General features: G+C 43.7%; 1 protein-coding gene and 1 long non-coding RNA gene across 4 annotated transcripts in view; one reads left to right on the top strand and one right to left on the bottom strand.

Moving 5' to 3' along the window:
• VPS35L (VPS35 endosomal protein sorting factor like) overlaps positions 1–19,843 on the top strand; it is a 117,873-nt gene that overhangs the window by 50,507 nt on the left and 47,523 nt on the right. For all 3 annotated transcript variants that reach the window (XM_047838329.1, XM_047838328.1, XM_047838327.1), the window contains exons 13-19: positions 1,565–1,642; positions 2,139–2,261; positions 12,231–12,277; positions 13,034–13,145; positions 13,677–13,793; positions 16,431–16,484; positions 19,476–19,556. In XM_047838329.1, coding sequence (XP_047694285.1) covers positions 1,565–1,642; positions 2,139–2,261; positions 12,231–12,277; positions 13,034–13,145; positions 13,677–13,793; positions 16,431–16,484; positions 19,476–19,556 — 612 coding nt within the window. The remainder of the gene's footprint in view (positions 1–1,564; positions 1,643–2,138; positions 2,262–12,230; positions 12,278–13,033; positions 13,146–13,676; positions 13,794–16,430; positions 16,485–19,475; positions 19,557–19,843) is intronic.
• On the bottom strand, positions 1,724–2,302 carry LOC125154284 (uncharacterized). The gene is made up of 2 exons (XR_007147745.1): positions 2,215–2,302; positions 1,724–1,981 (listed from the first exon to the last, which is right to left on the bottom strand). It is a non-coding gene; the product is annotated as an uncharacterized LOC125154284 (long non-coding RNA).

The raw sequence follows: 19,843 nt of genomic DNA, 5'->3' as shown, positions 1-19,843 counted from the left end.
CCCAAGCAGATTTCCAAGCTGCTCATTTGTCTCGATGGAAAGAGAAACAAAACACAGAAAAGCAGTGAGTGGGTAGGGCGTGGGCGGAGCTCAAAGCTGTTTATTAAAGGAAAGTATGATTAACTCCTCTGCTAAGTCACGGCCCCTTCAGCTCATTGCTGTTGCTTGTTCACTGGGCCTTCCGTAACTGTTGCCTAACAGATAATTACTGCCTTTTCTACGGTATGATTAAGTGGAAGGGAAGACAGTAGAACACAGTAGAACTGGATCTGATGTTTGTTAGTATTTTTTTTTATCTGCTGCTTGTCCTTGAAAACCTCAACAGCCACGGAGCTGCCCTTGGAAGTCAGCGCCCCATAGATCGCGCATGATTCTTCTCAAAGGGACTCTTCATGGTCTCTAAAAAATAGCATTATTGTTCATCTTCATGACCTTGAGTAGGGGGAGGTGAGCGGGCGGAAATCTGTCCCCGTTTGAGGAAACCGGGTCCCAGAAAAGCACCTTCTCGTACAAAGTTGTTTTGTACTTAAGTAGCAATTGGAATTGAGATGTATCCGAGAAGCTCAGTTCAAGAAACATTACGATGCTTTTGTTTTATTTTTTTTATTTTTTAAAAATTTATTTATTTTTAAGAGACAGAGAGAGACAGAGTGTGAGTGGGGGTGGGGCAGAGAGAGAGGGAGACACAGAATCAGAAGCAGGCTCCAGGCTCTGAGCTGTCAGCACAGAGTCCGATGCGGGGCTCGAACCCACCAACTGTGAGATCATGACCTGTGCTGAAGTCGGACGACGAACTAACTGAGCCACCCAGGGGCCCCACTATGCTTTTGTTTTAAACCCATGAACTCCCCTCCGTAGCTCATACCTTCACTTTTCCATCCAATCCCAGGGCTCTGGCTGCCTTCTCTATGATTAGCAAAATTTTTCAGCTGGAATGTTCCACTCTTTTTTAAACAACGAATGCAGGAGCCAATGGGTTATAGCATTGTTCCACCACATGCTGGTCTTGTATAAAATTGCTTAAAATACGTTGAAAAAAGCTTGTCTGCTTCCATGACTGCCCAGCAAAGAATGAATCTGTAGGTTTTCACAATGCACCGGTGAAATCCCAGCTGACTCTCTTATACCAAAGTCTTTTTTGCTTCATCTAGTAAGTGCAGCCACATGTGTGTTTCTTTTTTTTTTTTTTTTTTTCTTTTGAGAGGAAGAGAATATTGTATACACAATCCTGAGGGTACTTTCTTCCTTTGCACTGTATTGATTTGTTCTCTTGGTCATCTGTTCAGAAATACATTCATTACCTCTGGGAAATAGCAAAGATGATTACTGCAAATGTTGCCTCTTTTTCATTAAAAATAGCTTCTGTGGTTTTTCTTATAAAAGCATGCATGCTTATTGAATAAGAAAACAGATAAGCAAAAAGAAGAAAAATTAACTTTCTGGACTCAATGCCTACATTTATTCCTGTGTCTATTTTTAATTTACAAAAATGGGATCCCACCGTATATATTATTTGCAACCTGTTCGTCCAGAGTCAAGGTAGTTTTCTTTTGGTTGGCCACAGGTGGGGATGGAGGTGGCTCCACATCTGAAAGAAAGCCTGAATAAGAACTTCTTTGACTTCCTCCTCACATTCAAACAGGTAAGAGAACACTGTCGGAACAGCTAATTGATATAACAGTTATATGATCACGAATTCACAAAACCCAGTTGGATTTCCAAGTTGAGATTGCCTTAAAGCTCTTTAAATGTGTAAACCCCACAAAATTGTACTCGCGTTTGTTACAGATAATTAAAATGTGTTGATTGTACTGAGGAAGTGGGGAGAATTAATATGCATGTGTTAACAGGAAATGTCTCTAGTTGATCAGCCTTTCTTCCTCACATCTGCTGGGTCCATTTTTGTCAGGTTACTTCTCTGCGCGGCGCGTGTTCCCAAAACAGCTCAGCTTGGCGACATGGGAAACTTTCTGTGTTTTTTCTAGTTTAAAAAAAAACAAAAAAAAAAAACCTGAGAAACCAGGCTATTTCTCTTGAGGCCACCCAAATGTTTACAAGTATGCACAGTCTGTGAGTTACTTGCTCTTCGTTGATTATTATTCCCCTCGTTTTCTGAGTGTTTATTTGGTCTCCTATAGATTCATGGCGATACAGTCCAGAACCAGCTGGTGGTCCAGGGAGTGGAGCTCCCATCCTACCTGCCCTTGTACTCACCTGCCATGGATTGGATCTTCCAGTGCATCTCCTACCATGCCCCCGAGGTAACTGCCAGGTGGCTTTGGTGTGAAGTTCACACAGGAGGAATGCTGGGGCTCCCCTCCCTTCCATTGTGTTGTCACACCCTCTACACCATGGTGCTCGGGGATGTAAACAGGGCCCGTTGAAAGTGGCCATAGCAACCCCAGTGCTAGCCAGCCGTCTCAAAGGGTAGGGCTCACCATGGTGGCTGGTTCTGTGCTCAGCACTTTTCCTTGGTTGTCTCATCTAACAACTCTGGGAGGGAGGCTCAGAGAGGCCAAATACCTCTGAAAGGTCACATACCTCAGGTCACGGTGACTGGACACCAACCCGTAGAATGTGGCTACGGGGCCAGTGGGTTTCATTGCTTCTTCACCAAACTTCATGCCCCCCTTTCATGTTTACAGTAATCTAAGAAGTTGGTAGAACAGGTAACAGTTGCCCCGTTTTACAGAGGGAAAGTGAAACTCAGGTAATTGCATTTATAAGATTTTTTTCCTGTTCCTTCTTTTTTTTGGTCTAATCGAAGTAGCGTTAGGAATTCAAGTACAATCAGAATACTAGCAGAAATATTCTTTTTCTTATCCGAGACTGAGAAGTAGAACACCAGTTCTACTTGGCCTGGTAACTGTGGTAGATGAAGCTACTTCAGCAGATGGTTCAGAATTTAGTCTGTGGGGAGAAGGAAGAAGGGATCTTGCTACGTAGTGGAGAGCACTTGATACATAGTGGAGAGCAAAATTCAAGTATACCTCCCTTTTCCTGGAAACTGCAAATACCTTGACAACCATAAAGAAAGAGATAAAAGGACATGACTTTGACTAAATAATCCCTCTTAAAGAATATTGCAGAGTGGGGGTGCCTGGGTGGCACATTCAGTTAATAAGCGTCCCACTTCGGCTCAGGTCATGATCTCACAGTTTGTGGGTTCAAGCCCACATCAGGCTCTGTGCTGACAGCTCAGCTGGAGCCTACTTCAGATTCTAGGTCTCCCTCTCTCTCTGCCCGTCCCCTGCTCATGCTCTGTTTTTCTCTCTAAAAAATAAATAAAAACATTACAAAAAGGGGGAGGTTATCATGTAGGGGAGCCTGGGTGGTGGCTTGGTCTCTTGGTTTCGGCTGAGGTCATGATTTCACGGTTTCGTGGATCCGAGCATGGAGCCTGCTTGGGATTCTCTCTCTCCCTCTCTCTCTGCCCCTCCCCTGCTGGCACTCTATCTCTTTCTCTCTCTCTCTCAAAATAATCAGTTTTTTAAAAATGGGCTTAAAGTTTCAATTAAGCAAGATGAATAAGCTCTAGAGATCTGTACAACACTGTACCTGTAGTTAACGATACTGTATCACACACTTAAAAAATGTGTTAAGAGGTAGATCTCACGTTAATGGTCTTACAACGGTAAAATTAAATGTAAGGGGTGCTTGGGTGGCTCAGTCGGTTAAGTTTCTGACTCTTGATTTCGGCTCAGGTCACGATCTCATGGTTTTGTGGGTTCAAGCCCTGCATTAGGCTCCGTGCTGAACTTGGAATCTGCTTGGGATTCTCTCTCTCTCTCTCTCTCTCTCTCTCTCTCTCTCCACCCCCCCTCTTTGCCCCTCCCCCACTCATACTGTCTCTGTCTCTCTCAAACAGTAAACTTAAAAAAAAGAATAGCATGTAGAAATAATTGGACAAGTGTGTAAAGGCACAGGCATGCACACGTACGTCCAGGTGTATGGGTTCGTGCTGGCACAGCATTGGAAGCTGTCATCACAAGGGATTGGTTAGATTTGGGGATCCATGTAGGTTCAGTGGGATGTTGCAGGGCCCATTTAAAACGATGGAAGACCATGATGAAGATCTGTACATAATGATGTAAGGGTGTTCGCAATAACCGGTGTGTCCAGCAAGGAGGCTACATGCCTTGCTGTGTGTATTCTAAGTGGTAGCATGGCCCGGTGTTCACGTTGGGCCCTGGAGTCGGGGTGCCTGGGTCCGAATCTCAGCTCCATTGCTTCCAGCTGTCGGGACAGAACAGTCAAGTCACTCGTCCCTACCTAACCGCTGAGTCTTTTTTTTTTCATCTTTGAAACGGAAGCGTTAATTCCTGTTTTTGGGGGTTTTTTGCACAAATCGAATAGGACAATCGATTTGCGTTGCTTGGTGGAGTCCCCCACTCGTAGCACTGGAGTGTTTGTTGTGTTTTCAGGACTGTGGACATGATTTTTATATCTGTATGAGAGAACTGGGGAGGGGGGATGTCAAAATAGCACCGGAAGGTGAGATTTTGTATCGTCTTAACTTCCTTTTCTTGGCCTATCTGTGTTTTCTAACTTTTTCAACCAAATATAATGCATTACTTCCATTTCAATTTTCCTGAATCCTGAAGTATGAGGAGAAAAAAAGGGGCATCTTAAATTTCAGGTGACTTTTTTCCCATTAAGTTGATCTTTAAATCGGGGCGCCTGGGTGGCGCAGTCGGTTAAGCGACCGACTTCAGCCAGGTCACGATCTCGCGGTCCGTGAGTTCGAGCCCCGTGTCGGGCTCTGGGCTGATGGCTCGGAGCCTGGAGCCTGTTTCCGATTCTGTGTCTCCCTCTCTCTCTCTGCCCCTCCCCCGTTCATGCTCTGTCTCTCTCTGTCCCAAAAGTAAATAAACGTTGAAAAAAAAATTAAAAAAAAAAAAAAAAGTTGATCTTTAAATCAAGTCAATATGTATGGAAGATTGAAAATTTGCTGGTCGATCTCTGTGATCTTCGGGAGTCTCAGCAGCCACATGGTGGCCCAGGCTCCTGGGAAGAGGTACCGCAAGCCTGACTAGAAAGAGAGGCGCCCCCACCTGTTCAGTTGAATGACTAAAGCCTGTGAGCAGGCTTGATGGGTTTGAAAATTTGAAAATGGGAACACTGTTGTTTTTTTTTTTTTCCTCCTTATTTTAACGAAAAGGACAAATCGGATTAAAACAAAAGGTACATGTCATAAGGCATTCTTCCTTTTATTTTAAGCACCAGTAATCTCAAAGGATGGCGGAAGCTGGGAACACAGCTTTCCCAGGGAGTAAAACTCTAGGAAATCATTACTGTGCCAGAAGAAGTGATTAAAAAAATTAGGTCACCCGAATAATAATAAACTCTGATTCTTTGGGCACTTAAATACGGGACTTGCAGCATCACGTTAAAAAAATGTTAATCATTGGGGCGCCTGGGTGGCGCAGTCGGTTGAGCGTCCGATTTCAGCCAGGTCACAATCTCGCGGTCTGTGAGTTCGAGCCCCGCGTCGCGCTCTGGGCTGATGGCTCGGAGCCTGGAGCCTGCTTGGGAGTCTGTGTCTCCCTCTCTCTCTGCCCCTCCCCCGTTCATGCTCTGTCTCTCTCTGTCCCAAAAATAAATAAACGTTGAAAAAAAAAAATTAAAAAAAAAATGTTAATCATTTTCAAAATGCAGAAGAATCCATGTCATTGTGGAAGGTGGTGTCGAAAATGGCTGTGTCTCATGCCTAAAAACTCTGAGTGGCTGGGATGTGTCATTTGGGACATTAGGCCATGCCTCCCAAACAGGGGGTTGTCAGTTTGGCCGAAAATATACAGGGCAGGCAGTAAGATAGGGGACAGGAGAAATGGCTTCAGCCATGAATATCTACCATATGAAATTTCAGATTGACATTGAAATCCAAAAAAAAAAAAAAAAAAAATCAGTCATTATTTAGACTTTTTTGTTGTTTGAAGACAGGATCCCTGCCCCCCATACAACTGAAATAATAATATAGTAAGTAAAAAAATGGACTTATGCCCTCAATTTCAGGCACATTCTGCATGGAAAAAAGTAACCATCTCTTAAGATCTGTTTTTGGACAGTGAAAACAAATCTCTTGGTAAGCTTTTCATCATTTTCAGTAGCTTTTCGTTTGCCAGAGGTGGTATGGGAGGTGTAGAAGGAGAAAGTTCTGGTCCCTGACATGAGTGGTGGGTCTTGTCTGACGGGGAATCCATGTGGTCCCTTGCTAAGCTGTGCAGTGCGGTTTGTAAATGTTGGATGAATGAAGAGGAAAGTGCATCTTTAGAGGCTGGACAGGCTGTTGGGCAGACCTGGGTTCAGATTATGGCTGTGTTGCCTTGGGCTCCTTGATCTCTTTGTGCCTCAGTTTTACGAGCTGTAAAATGGGGCTAGAACCTTCCCTGAAGGGCTGTCATGAAGTGACCGTGATAATACACATCAGTGCGTGGCCAAGAGATAGGGACACCAGGCAAACCAAGCGGCTGCCATCCTTATGTTTGGTCTCTGCGGGACTCACTGAGGCAGATGGGGGTCTGGGCTGACCTGCAAGTCAGGAAACAAGTAGGGGGCGGGTTCAGGGAGTAAAGGAAGGGCCCAGGGAAGGAACTGTACACGTAGAGGCAGGTAAGAGGCATATTAAGGAGACCAGCATTACTGGAGAACAGGGAGAAACTGGGCTGGCTGGATGTGGACCGGGTTACAGAGTCGGCGAACATGGTGTGGTGGAGATCAGGCAGAGCTTGAAGAACTTCCATCAGGAGGACGATGGGAAACAAGCAACACTCGAACCTCAGACTGGCAGGTGCAGACCAGGTGGATGAGAGAAAGAAGAAGGGTTGGTAATCCGCGGAACAGGAAGGAGATTTCTGTAATCAGAAAACCTTAATAAAAATACATATACTGGAAAGAATTTGGGAAAGACAGGTGAAAAGGAGAAAAAGAGCCACCTAAAATCCTGCCGTGTTAACATTTTGATATGTTTCCGTATTCGTATTTCTCTGTCCACTCTGGTTGTTGCTCTGTATTTTTGTTTTAGAGGTAAGGATTTTGTGTGCATAATTTTGTGGTGCTTTTCCTTCACTTCATATCAGAACAAATACCTGTTGTTAAGTTCTGTGACCCTCAGTCATGTCAGGAGGTGTTCAGAGTCGAATTTGTTGGATGTGAGGAGTGGAGGTGGGAAGTGAGTCAGAGATGCTAAGCCCTGGAGCCCTTCACATAATCACCTCTTCCTGAGGCTCTCTGGGTGCCAGGCCCTGCGTTAGTTCCATTGCCTGGTCTGCCTTCCTCACGCTCGGCTTCCCGAGGCTAGGTTTTGTTGTTATCCCTGTGATACAGATGAGGCCCCCGAGGCTTACGACTTGCTAAGGTCACACCACTAGAAAGAGTCAAAGCCATGTAGCCATTTTATCGGTAACTCTGAAGCCAGGAGATCTCTCAACTCCTAAACTCTTTCTAGAAACTGCTGTTAATGGCTATACCTGAGGAGGGATTTAAAGGCCCTAACAAACTGACTCATGGGACTGTTACCTAATGGGCATACTACGAGTTGCCCTGTAAATTCTCTAACATGTGATGCGGCTGGCGGTGCACATGTAGCACTAGCCTTGGCCATTGCTGACTTCTGCCGAAGCGTATAGGCGTATCACTTTCATTCTTTTGAATTAGGAAAAAATTGCCAGTGAAAGAGAAATAATATGAGAAATTAAAATTTTCTCCTTGTAATGTGTGGGGTATAGGATTTCTTTTTATTCACTTTGAAATACTTTCTTTGAGACTTGGACTGGCGGGGGAAGGCACATAAGATCAGTTTATGATTTTGCCCGCCCATTACGTTTGCTTCATTCAGAGAAATAAGGAAAATAGGGTACGTATATATCCAATCTATATATATTTTTTAATGAAGCAGTACTTGTAAACACTGATTGGAAGGTTATGTAGCAAAAGCAGAAATACAAATCTGGGAGCACTCTTAGCTGCATAAGAGTTGCTCTCAATTTAGAAAGCTTTTAGAAACACGGTATTGGTCCAACTTCTTTTGCGTTTCTTGTACTTTTGAAGTAGGTAAATAACCCTCATCTGGAGATGACATTAAAAATCCAATAGTTAAATAAGATGGTGGTTATATAAACTCATATATATTAATGAATTGTCACAAAGATCTCCCCTTTCCCCACAATAAAGCGTGAACAGAAAACCTGGTAGAATAGTCTAGTTAATGGTATTCTACCAACGTCAATTTCCTGGCTTTGATAATGCAATTGTAGTTAAGTAAGATGTCACCATTGCGGAGAGCTGGGGGACAGTTACCCAGGACCTCTGTTATTCTTACAATTTCTTATGAGTCTGTAATTGGTTCAAAATAAAAAAACTTTTAAAGTGTATCAGCAACAATCAGAACAATAATGTTCTATGTGTGGTAGGGATTCCTCAGCCATTAAGAATAAGGTAGATGTGTGTGTACTGACATGGGAAGAGGGAGGCCCATGCTAGATTCTTGAGTAAAAAAAGCAACTTGTGACCCCCATGTGTACAAGATTATTCGTTTTTATAAAACAAAAAATCCCAAGCTGGGCTTTTACAAAAAAAGCTATATATTCACAGGGTATAGACAAGGGTCTAGAAAGATAAACACCACACTGTTGACACTGGTGATTTCCTAGGAAGCAGGAGTTGGGAAGGAAAGCATTCACATTTTACTTACTATAAGGTGGTATGGTTTAAACTTTTTTTTCCATAATCATTTCTTATTATAGTGTTTTTTGTGTTTTTTTAAGTTTATTTGGAGAGAGAGAGTGGGAGCAGGGAAGGAGCAGAAAGAGACAGGGAGAGAGAATCCCAAGCAGACTCCATACTCTCAGTGTGGAGCCCGACCCGGGGCTGAATCTCACGACTGTGAGATCATGACCTGAGCCGAAATCCATAGTTGGACGCTTAACCGACTGAGCCACCCAGGTGGCCCCAATTTTTATAGTTTTTATGAAAAAACAAATATACAAATAAATGTAGGGGCCTTCTGAGTCTCCTGTGTCCTCTAAGTTCTGATGTGTGTGTGCGAGCTAATATGCTGACCTGCACATTTTCATGGTTTATCCCAGCCAATAGGCTTGTTTCGATCTCAGTCTGGTTTGAGCTATTGTTCCTCTTGTTCTTGCCAAAGATAATCAATCCTGTCACTTCTCAGAAGAAATGTATAACCTCTAACAGACCTGCCTGAGATCTATATCATTTGGCTCCGTGGGCACTTGTGGGCATTTTCTATATTCCTATATTATCACAGAGCTTTTAAAAATTTTTAAGTTACATTTTTGGATACATTTTTAATGCATTTGTATCCTGTGAAAAAGAGAACTTTTGACGCACTTGTCTTAATGGCCAGGATGTTTTGTCCATATGTTGGCATTTGCCCTAATTCATCTTGTCAAAGGTAGTGGGCCAAGAGCTCGCGTGCGTGCACATGGGTGTGTAAGAGAATAAGCCACATGAGGGCATGGTTTTCTGATTTCCTCACTGCCTTGTCCCCAGTGCCTAGAATACTACTTAGTGTCTTAAAGTTTCTCCATAAGTAGGTATTGAATGTGTGATTATTTGTGTGTGTTGGGCAGTATCAGTCTGATAAACCTGTAGAATCTCTCTTTCTCAATCTTTTCCAGAAACCACTTTGATATTGGTCTCCAGGAATGACTTTTCAAGTATAAATATCCCATGAGAGGGTTAGGGAAGCCACTTGTGACATTGGCAACTTTATCATCAGCTAAGATGCTTCTGACTATAAGAAACAAACACCTAACTGGCCCTACAAAAATAATTCAGTGTGTTCTCTGACACAACAGGTAAAGGCCGTGGGCGAGGCAGGTTCCGTCCATCATCCTCAGATAGCAAAGTGGCTGCAGCTGTTACAGTCATCACATCCAGACATGGCAGCATCCAGAGGCAGAAAGATGAGGGGCCTTCAGTTCCTTGGGTTCCTGTTTAAGAACAAGGAAACCTTTTCTCATGCGTCAATTGTATAAATCCCCCATTAGCAAAGGGAATGAGACCACTGTGATAGGTTTGGATCTGTGTTAATTTGCTCAGGCTACGTTTTAATCCCTTCTGACTGTTATAACAAAATACCACAACTGAGTGACTGATAAGTAACAGGTATTTCCCACGGTTCTAAAGCTGGGAAGTGCAAGATCAAGATACCAACAGATTTGGTGTCTGGTGAAGGTCTGCTTCCTGGTTCGTAGATGGCTGCCTTTGCTATGCCTTCATGTGGCACAAGGGAGCTTTCTTGAGCCACTTTTATAAGGGAATTAATCCCATTTGTAAGAGCTCCACCCTCATGACCTGATCACCTCTTAATATCCTCGCCTTGGGAGTTGGGTGGTCATTCAGACCATAGTACGTTGCCCTAACAGACTGGATGGCTTAAACAAAAAAAAATATTTTCTCGGGGCACCTGGGTGGCTCTGTTGGTTGAGCATACAGCTTTGGCTCAGGTCATGATCTCTGGTTGGTGGGTTCGAGCCCCACTTTGGGCTCCGTGCTGACAGCTCAGAACCCGGAGCCTGCTTCAGATTCTGTGTCTCCCTCTCTCTCTGCCTCTCTGTTGCTCTCTCTCTCTCTCTCTCTCTCTCTCAAATAAATAAACATTAAAAAAAAATTTTGTTAATGTGTGGAAAATTTATTTTCTCACAGTTCTGGAGGCTAGAAGTCCAAGATCAAAGTTCTGGCAGTGTTGGTTTTTCATGAGGCTTGCACTGCCTTCTCACTGTGTCCTCACATGGTTGTTTTTCTGTGCATGTGTGTTCCTGGTGTCTCTTCCTCTTAAAGAGACACCAGTCCTATTGGATTAGGGCCCCACACTTTGGACCTTATTTCTCATTATTACATCTTTAAAAGCCCTACCTCTAAATGCAACCACGTTGGGCTTTAAGGCTTCAACATAAGAATTTGCAGGGGACCTAATTCAGTCCATAACAGCACCCAGCCTGATATTTGTGGTGCAGAGACAGAAACCTGAATGAAATCAGGGTTCTGGGGTACAGCCAGTATCTCCATCATCAGCTTTTACCTTAATTATTCAGGCAACACTAGGACACAAAGGGACACATCTGGAAGGGGTGCAGTTGCACTAAAGAAAACTGGGGGCCAGAATCCTACAAATCTCATTTCCACCACTTACTAGAAAGTGACTTAAAGTCAAAGTATCTGAGCTTGGACTTTCTCTTCTGTGAAGTGGGAATGACTTAGGTGGGTCTCCCAAGGATACTGTGAAGCATAAACAAGAAAAGGCAGCAGTGGTGCTTAGCTGGGAGCCTGGTGAGCACTCTTTCTCCTTAGTTCTACTGTTGACCTTGTCTGTGCCATTCAAAACCTTACCCAAACCACTGACCTAAAGGATACCTCTTCCATTGATTTTTTTTTTTTTTTAAAGAACAAGAGCTCTTTGATTAGAAGTACGTAATTGTCTTAAGATAGCTCTAAAGCCATTAACAGTATTCCAGTGAGTAAAACATTTACTTCCTTTTGGAGGAAATATATGCCTCAAAATTCGTTGGGAGGAAAAGTGATGAGGTTAGCCTTTGGTGCCAGGCTGCCTGGGTCACGTCTGGCCCGCGGTAGCTCCGTGTGTCACCTTGGTCCAAGCAGGCCACTCACTGTTACATAGCTCGGTCTCTCACCTGTGCAGTGGCAGAATAGAGAGCCTGCCTCCTGGCTGGTTGTGAGAGGGGGGATCATGAATGCGGAGTGCATCTCACCATGGACAGTGGGCGCTAGCAAATTCTCAGTGAAATGGGGAGGACCTGGAGGGGGACGGTGCATCACAGGAGAGGTGGGGAGTCAAGAAACTTCCATTCTCATTGGTGTCTAGGGTTCAGGAGACCCCTCACCATCCTGGGGTAATCTTGCACGTGTGATGGTAGCACTTGGGTCCTCTGGCAAAGGGGGAGGAGACCCAGGCTTCACCAAGTCAGGTGACTGGTCCAAGGCCCCATTATTGGTAGTTGGTGAGACTGGATTTGAGCCCAAGTGTGCCTGATGCCCTAGGGCATCAGGGCCTGAGGTCTTACCCATGATGTTTAGTGCCATACAGTTGAACTCCTCCCTGCCCCTGACTCCCTATCTTCGCCAGACTCAGAGTTCTGGAAATGGGCATGTGGCTACATCTGTTTTAGAGTATTACTTTGGAGATATCTTTGTGAGAAATGTCATTTCAGATTCTCCAAGTTCATGACTTTCATTATTATTTTTAGGTCCTGCTAACTGAGATGATGGAGAGATGCAAGAAACTAGGAAACAAGTAAGTATTTTTAAATTCATAAAGCATGGTTTGGAAATGGAAGTCATTTGTTTTTGTTGTGTTTTGTTTTGGTTTGGTTTTTGAGCTTGGCATGCTCGCGTGGGCAAGAGGGTCAGCAGAGCGCCAGGATGGCACAGAGGTCAGGAAACTGGAGTCTGATCGTCTTCCTGTGCCTGGCTCTACTCTTTCTCAGCTTTGTGAACTTGGGTCACTTACTTGAGTTCTCTGCCTCAGTCTCCTCATCTGTAAAATGGGTTTCATAATAGTCCTTTCCCCATGGGGCTGTGGTAAGTGGAAGGGTTGAGATAAATTCCATCTTCCTGTCTTCCAGGCACAAGAGGTTTCTCCTCTCTTTTCCCTTCTGTGGTAGATGTCCCTAAGTCACATATCCCTAGGTCCCAGAACAGTGCTTTTTGTAAGAGATGGGGGTATATATTTGCAGCGTGGATTAATATTATTACTTGATGTTTAGTTTTATTAGTGCCCCATGCTCATTTTGCATCTGTTTAAATGGATGTGATTGCTTGCTGTCCGTCAATCCAGCTAGCCAATTCAACATTTATTGAGTTCCAAATAAGTACAGAACACTGTGTTAGTCTCTAGAGGTTGCCTTTTTACTCCAGCCTTTTAAAATTCTTTTCCAGCCTTACCTTTAAAGAGCTTTCATTCATCCTTCCCAGCAACATATGTGCTTAAAATTAAAGCACCTTTCATTAAGAGGAAGTTCTTTTGACATGGGGCACTTGGGTCTTGCAGCGCCTTGCTGTTGAATTCCGTGATGTCCGCTTTCCGGGCCGAGTTCATCGCCACGAGGTCCATGGATTTCATTGGCATGATTAAAGAGTGTGATGAGTCGGGTTTCCCCAAGGTAGGCTCTTGACCAGATGCTCAGTGGGAGAACAGATAGGCACTGTTTACCCAACAGCTCTCGAGGGAGAGGGTCCTGTGTGGGGGTTCTTGGGCCAACAGAGAAAACAGGCATTGTTTCTGAAGAACATGCTGGAAGGTGAGTTAGTGATTGGGATTGTTAGACACATGTAAGTTGCTGCCAGTGTCTATTGAACTAAGTCTATTGAATTAGCTCGCTGTGAAGTATTTAGGAAAGGCTTGGGCTTCCATCTTTTAAAAATGTATTTTCACTCATGATTTATAAAAAGCTCTGTCCACAAGAATGTTGTGTCTCATGAATCAGAGCAGTGCACAGAGCCAGCTCTTTGTTTTGAGTGTCTCTAACTTGCATGTAGGGCTGTGGTAGAACTTCAGGAAGATGTTGGAAGATTAGCCATGAGACGAGCTAAGGGTTACAGCCTTTTCCTCTAAGCCTCAAGGTGCTCTGATTTAAAATCTCCAGTATTGCAATGGTTTGCTATTCTTTTTTTTTTTTTTTTTTTTTTTTAAGCATCTTCTTTTTCGCTCACTGGGGTTAAACTTAGCCTTGGCTGACCCTCCTGAGGGTGATCGACTCCAGATTCTCAATGAAGCTTGGAAAGTTATCACTAAGTTGAAGAATCCACAGGTGGGTGACCATTCAGACCTCAGATAGACTGCCTTTTGTCCAAGTCTGGCAGTAAATTCTTGGTTTAAAAAAAAAAAAAAAAAGATATTTTCCCTAATCCTACATCTGGGTTTTTATTTTGTTTTAAGAAATAATACTATTTAAAAAAAAATTTTTTTAATGTTTATTTACTTGGAGAGAGACAGACCGTGAGCTGAGGGGGTAGAGGGGAGGGGGCAGAGAGAGAGGGAGACACAGAATCTGAAGCAGGTTCCAGGCTCTGAGCTGTCATCACAGAGCCTGACATGGGGCTTGAACCGACGAACCATGAGATCATGACCTGAGCCAGAGTCAGACCCTTGACCGACTGAACCACACAGGTGCCCCAAGAAATGACACTATTTTAAATTATTTTCGTTAACCTATAGTGGAGAATTGATAACTCTAAAGATACATTTCTTTGATTTTTCTATCCTAATTATGTCTAATTCTTTAGGCTTCAAGATGTAGTAAAAGTGTAAAGTGAGAAAAAATATTTGAAACTTTGAAAGACCTCTGCTCTGACTTAGCAAACAGCATCCAAATGCAGCTGTCTATAGTATTTGGATTTGAAAATATCAACTGAGTAGGATATTCTTAAATGGAAGCTCAGCAGTCAAACGTATAATTAGCAAAAGGGAATTCTAATTGTTGCCCCTTGGACGGAGGTGTGGAAAGATGGATCCACTGCTGTTAGGTGCTGGAACAGTATGCAGCGATGGCCACAGTCTTGTAGAGTTTGGGTTTCACGTCTCACCGTCCTCGTGGGCGACACATCAGCAAGTTATGTGGCCGCCACTGGGTGAATGGCCCTGCCTGTCTTCTGCTGAAGGACCAGCTGGGCAGACTTCACCACCCTTCAAACCATTCCTCTCCTGCCAGCAGCATATCTCAGCTTGGCTGCTTTAATGGCACCACAGACCAGGTGGCTTGCAAACAACAGAAATTGATTTCTTGCCCTTCTGGAGTCTACAAGTCTGGAATCGGGGGGACACCATGGTCGGATTCCGGTGAAGGCCCTCTTCCGGATTGCCGACTGCCAGCTTCTCCTCCTCCCTAGGTGGAGAGGGAGTGAAGGGGAAAGGGTGTTCTGGGGTCCCTTTTATCAGGACATTAATCCTATTCATCAGGGTTCAACCCTCATGACCTCATCACCTCCCAAAGGCCCCACTCCTAATGCTGTCACATTGCGGGGCTACGATTCTCAACATATGCGTTTTGGACACAAACATGTAGACTGAAACACAGCAAATAATTGAATGTGGGTGTGTAGCATTTGACAGTCATTTACCAAGAAGGAAATATTAGAGTTCAGTTATAACCTCCTTGCCAGTCACCGCATTGACAGTAGTGTGTTGAGAATACTGATCTAACTTAGAAAAATTAGAAGCTTGTTTACAAAATCACATACCTATGTTAAGTTGAACAAAACCCTCACTAAACTTCAGCTGTTGAAATTCTGTTTAACCCGAGTGGCTAACTAAAAAGCTTCTTTAGGATGCGGAAGTCCAAAGTCTCTGGGCCTGTGGGGTCTGTCCCTGAGTGCTTCAAAGCACCCTTGCATCAAAAGCCCATGTTAATGGTTTCCTTCAGTCTATAACTTCACATGGCCTCATTAAGTTCACCTTCTCAGCTGGCTTTTCTTGTGTGAATGACATAAGTGTTTTCTTCCCTTCCATTTTCTCTTTTTTTTTCTTCTCCTTAAAGTGTCAGAGCAGAAGAGATACACTTGCAGACTGTATTTTTCCTCGAGCATTTTTTTTTTTCACATGAGTGTTTTCCAGGGAAGGCAGCTCTATTTAACTGTTAACTGCCATTTCCATGACCATCCCGGTGTCTCTCCGTGGGTCCCCCACCCCCACTTGAATCTAACAGAATTTCCTACCTAAAATCTTCAGTGCTTTCTTAACCTTTTTACGACCTGTACATCACCTCTCTATCAGAAAAAGAGTTTATGTTTTTTTTTTTTTTATTTTTTTTAAACATTTATTTATTTTTGAGACAGAGAGAAACACAGCATGAACGGGGGAGGGGCAGAGAGAGAGGGAGACACAGAATGTGAAGCAGGCTCCAGGCTCTGAGCCATCAGCCCAGAGCGCGACGCGGGGCTCGAACTCATGGACCGCGAGATCGTGACCTGAGCTGAAGTCGGACGCTTAACTGACTGAGCCACCCAGGCGCCCCAGAATTTATGTTTTAAAGGCAGGATGTCTGGGGTTTTTTTTCTCAGAACCTGCAAAAATCACATTTAAGCAAAGCTCTTCAACCAGATCCACAGTCAGTGTCTCTGTTGAGGTGTGGCCAGGACTCCTGACTTTGATCTCCGCTGCCCTTCAGTTTTTCCCAGATTTCTATTATGGCCCAAGTAGTTATTCAGAATTGGAAGTCTAGTTAGTTTCCAGCAACTCCTGTGTTTCTATATAACTTTTGCTTCTTAGGGTAAGGTAGATCAGTGGACTAGACTTTTCTGTAGATGAGCCAACAAGTCTTGGAATTCCTATCACTTGTCATCTCTAGTGATGATCAGAACCCTTGAAGGGATCTGCATGTGATGAGCTTTCACTCTAGGGTTAGCCATGGTGTTCCTGTTGTAGACACATCTTTACTTTTTCTCTGTAGGACTACGTTAACTGTGCCGAGGTATGGGTGGAGTACACCTGCAAGCATTTCACGGTATGTGCGGCTGTGGGATCGTTTTGGGAAGAATTATGGGTTTTTTTGTTTTTTTGATATCTTTTAATGTTGGTTTGTTTTTGAGAGAGACAGAGTGTGAGCAGGGGGAGGGGCAGAGAGAGAGGGAGACGCAGAATCCGAAGCAGGCTCCAGGCTCTGAGCTGTCAGCACAGAGCCCGATGTGGGGCTCAAACTCACCAACTGTGAGATCATAACCTGAGCTGAGGTCTGATGCTTAACCAGCGGAGCCACCCAAGCGCCCTTGGAAGAATTATGTTTTTATTCGTGTTTATAATAATGAATAAGGCTAGAATAGGCATTTAGGCATTTTACAGTGGTAATCGTCCTTAATTTATAAAAATGGCATCCTTTTATACTATAGTGTGGTGGAGGGTTGATATGCGTACGGTCACAAAAGTGTCATGCTCACGTGCAAATTGGGGAAATGCTCCATTACCAAGGGAAGCAGTTTTTCCCCCATAGGATCCCTTAGATGCGTACATTCTAAAGTGCATTGGGACTCTTCCTGGAGTTCCAGGAAGTAGCATTTCTCAAACATATTTGACTTACGGGTAATTTTTTTCTAAGCAGAGAGACTTCTTTCCCTGTGCCCAGACCAGAACCTCAGTCTGGGAAATACTGTGTGTGTCAGAGAGCAGACCTTAGAAGCAGGCAGGACTGGGTTCACATCCTATTGCCAAAATGCTTATTTTTATCCGCTGTTAAAAACTGAATTCAGGCATTCATGCCGAAAAATGCATGTATTATGAATTTGCTACCTAAGGAAAGTATATCCGCGTGATCATGGTCCATATCACGAAGTAAGGAATAAGCCCCCAAGCTCCCTGGACTCTGCTCCTAGTCACAGCCCCCAGCCTTTGGGGGCCACCATCGTGCCCTCTAACTTGATAAATTGGTTTTGGCCTCGTTTTAAACATTATATAAGGCTGGTCTGTTGATTTTGTTTATTTTGTCCAATTTTTGTTTTATTCTTATTTTGGAAATTTCAAACATATGATTTCCCTTATAATCCTCACCCAGAAATGACCAACTCGTGACAAATCTTGTTTCATTTATATCCTTACCCCTGGATTATTCTGAAGAAAATCTCAAACATTGTGTTTTCAGCACATGTGTGTTAAATATAGGATTCCCTTAATCTTATCCCAACAAAAAAAAATTAGTAATTAATAAAAAATTAAAATCATTCAATGTTCAGATTTCCCCAGTTGTCTTGTATTTTTTTAAAATTGTTCAGTCAGGATTAAAATAAGGCCCATACATGGCAATAGACTCCTAAGAGTTCTTTTAAATTACAAATTCTCTCTCTTTTCCCCTCCTCCTTCCCTTCCCCTTTTATCCTCCGTCTGTGATTTATTTGTGGAAGAATTTGGGTCTTTTGTCCCGTAGAGTTTCCCCATCTGGTCTGGCTAGTTGTGTCTTGTGGTGGTGTCCACTGTGTTCTTCTGCTGTCTATTTCCTGTCAGTGGGCAGTTAGTTCTAGAAACTTAATCAGCCTCAGATTCGATTTTTTTTTGGCCCTGCGGGTGATGGTTTGCTACTTCTCCTGGGAGGCTCATGGTGGCTGGTTGCCTCCCTGTATCGTGGGCAGCTGCTGAAGCTTGTTGCATCTCATAGTTTCTTAGGGGCTGCAAATTGGTGATCCTTGGAATTATTAGCAGCTTTTCTTTGTTTATTAGCTGGGATACTTGTAGAAAGACGACCTCCTCATGTCAGGTATTTGGTTACCCTGAAGTGCAAGTTTGTACAGAAAAAGGCAGGATTGATGCTGCTTTTTCTCCTCTGCTAGTTGTAGGATAAGGATTTGATTCCTCGGCATCCCCAAAGGCGATCAGTGAGTAGTTGTTGGTATCTTTCATGGATTTAAATATACTTGAGTTACATTATTCTTGCTGATGCTCATTTGTCCCCTTTGTCCAGTTGGTGTGTCATCAAGTGGCTCCCGAGTCCTTCTGACATGCTCTCCATAGTCTTTGATGCCCTCCTCGCTTTCTGTTATAAGATGTTCCAGCTGCCCTGGCATATTTCTAATCCCAGTTTCAGAATCACCACTAAGCTAAATCACTTAACTTGTCTGAGCCTCCACTTCCTCATCTGTGAAATGGGGATAATCCCGTTCATGCCAAGGAGATGAATGAGCATTAAGTGAGAGAGTAAATACAATGGCAGCTCTTTAGATGACAGATATGTGTGATACAAATACCTTAAGTAACAAATACCAAGCACTTTACCTGTGAGCTGTGCAGCCTCATAGAGACCTTGCCAGGAGGCTTCACTCTTCCACGGGTCAGTGTACCTTTTCTGTGGAGAAGCAGATAGTAAATATTTGTTGCTTTGTAGCTCATACAATCTCTGTCACAAGTATCCAACTCTGTCATTGTATGTGAAAGCAGCCACAGACAATAAGAGTGAGCACAGCCGTGTTCCAATAAACTTTGTGCACACTGAAATTTGAGTCTCATAATTTGGGTCATGAAATATTCTTTTGTTTGAATGTAAAAATCACTTTCAGTTCGTGGGCTGTACAAAAATAGGCACAGGGCTGAATTTGGGCTGTGGTTGGCCGACCCCTGATAGAGACGACAAGAGTGAAGTGAGCATCAAGGTCGCTCAGCTCGGAGGGGCTGACTCTGTGCACTTCCCACAATGCCTCGGTGCTCCTGCCAGTGCCTGGGGAACAGCCTGGACAGGCAGGCAGAAAGTGGCACGGCTGATTTTTACCAGCATCCAGGGAAAGCTGTAACACCCCAGAACCTTTGAGAACAACGTTTTAGTCCTGACCTGGTGCAGAAGTAGTTCCCTTCAGGGCTGTGATATAGGTGGAATTTCTCCCCTTATACTATTTCCTGCAGAATATTTGAAACTATTTCCTGGAAGGTATGTGATATATTCTGAAGTTATTTGTCCTTGCCACCAGAAAAACAGCGACTGCCTTTCAGTGTCTAACACAGGTTTATTTTCCCCTCTTAGAAACGAGAGGTGAATACCGTTTTGGCTGATGTCATCAAGCACATGACTCCAGATCGTGCATTTGAAGACTCCTACCCTCAGGTAACGGATTTGCTTCTCTCATTTCCACACTGTTAGAAATTTTATTCTGTTGAATCAAATAGGCATGTTGCATGGGTCAGGCTATAAAGTCAGATAATCTTTCGTTCGAATCCTAGCTCCGCCGCATCCTCGCCATGCTCACTTTACTCAGTTACTTAACCTTGTGCTCAGTTTCCTCACCTATAAAATGGGAATAATAGTCCTACACTCAGAATGGTTGTGAGGATTAGGTGAGATGTCATATGGGATCCTCTAGCACATTTGCTTGGCGCCAGTAAATAAAGGGC

Source organism: Prionailurus viverrinus, chromosome E3, assembly GCF_022837055.1.
Source record: "Prionailurus viverrinus isolate Anna chromosome E3, UM_Priviv_1.0, whole genome shotgun sequence".
Lineage (NCBI taxonomy): Eukaryota > Metazoa > Chordata > Mammalia > Carnivora > Felidae > Prionailurus > Prionailurus viverrinus.
This window is presented reverse-complemented; position numbering and strand designations above follow the sequence as displayed.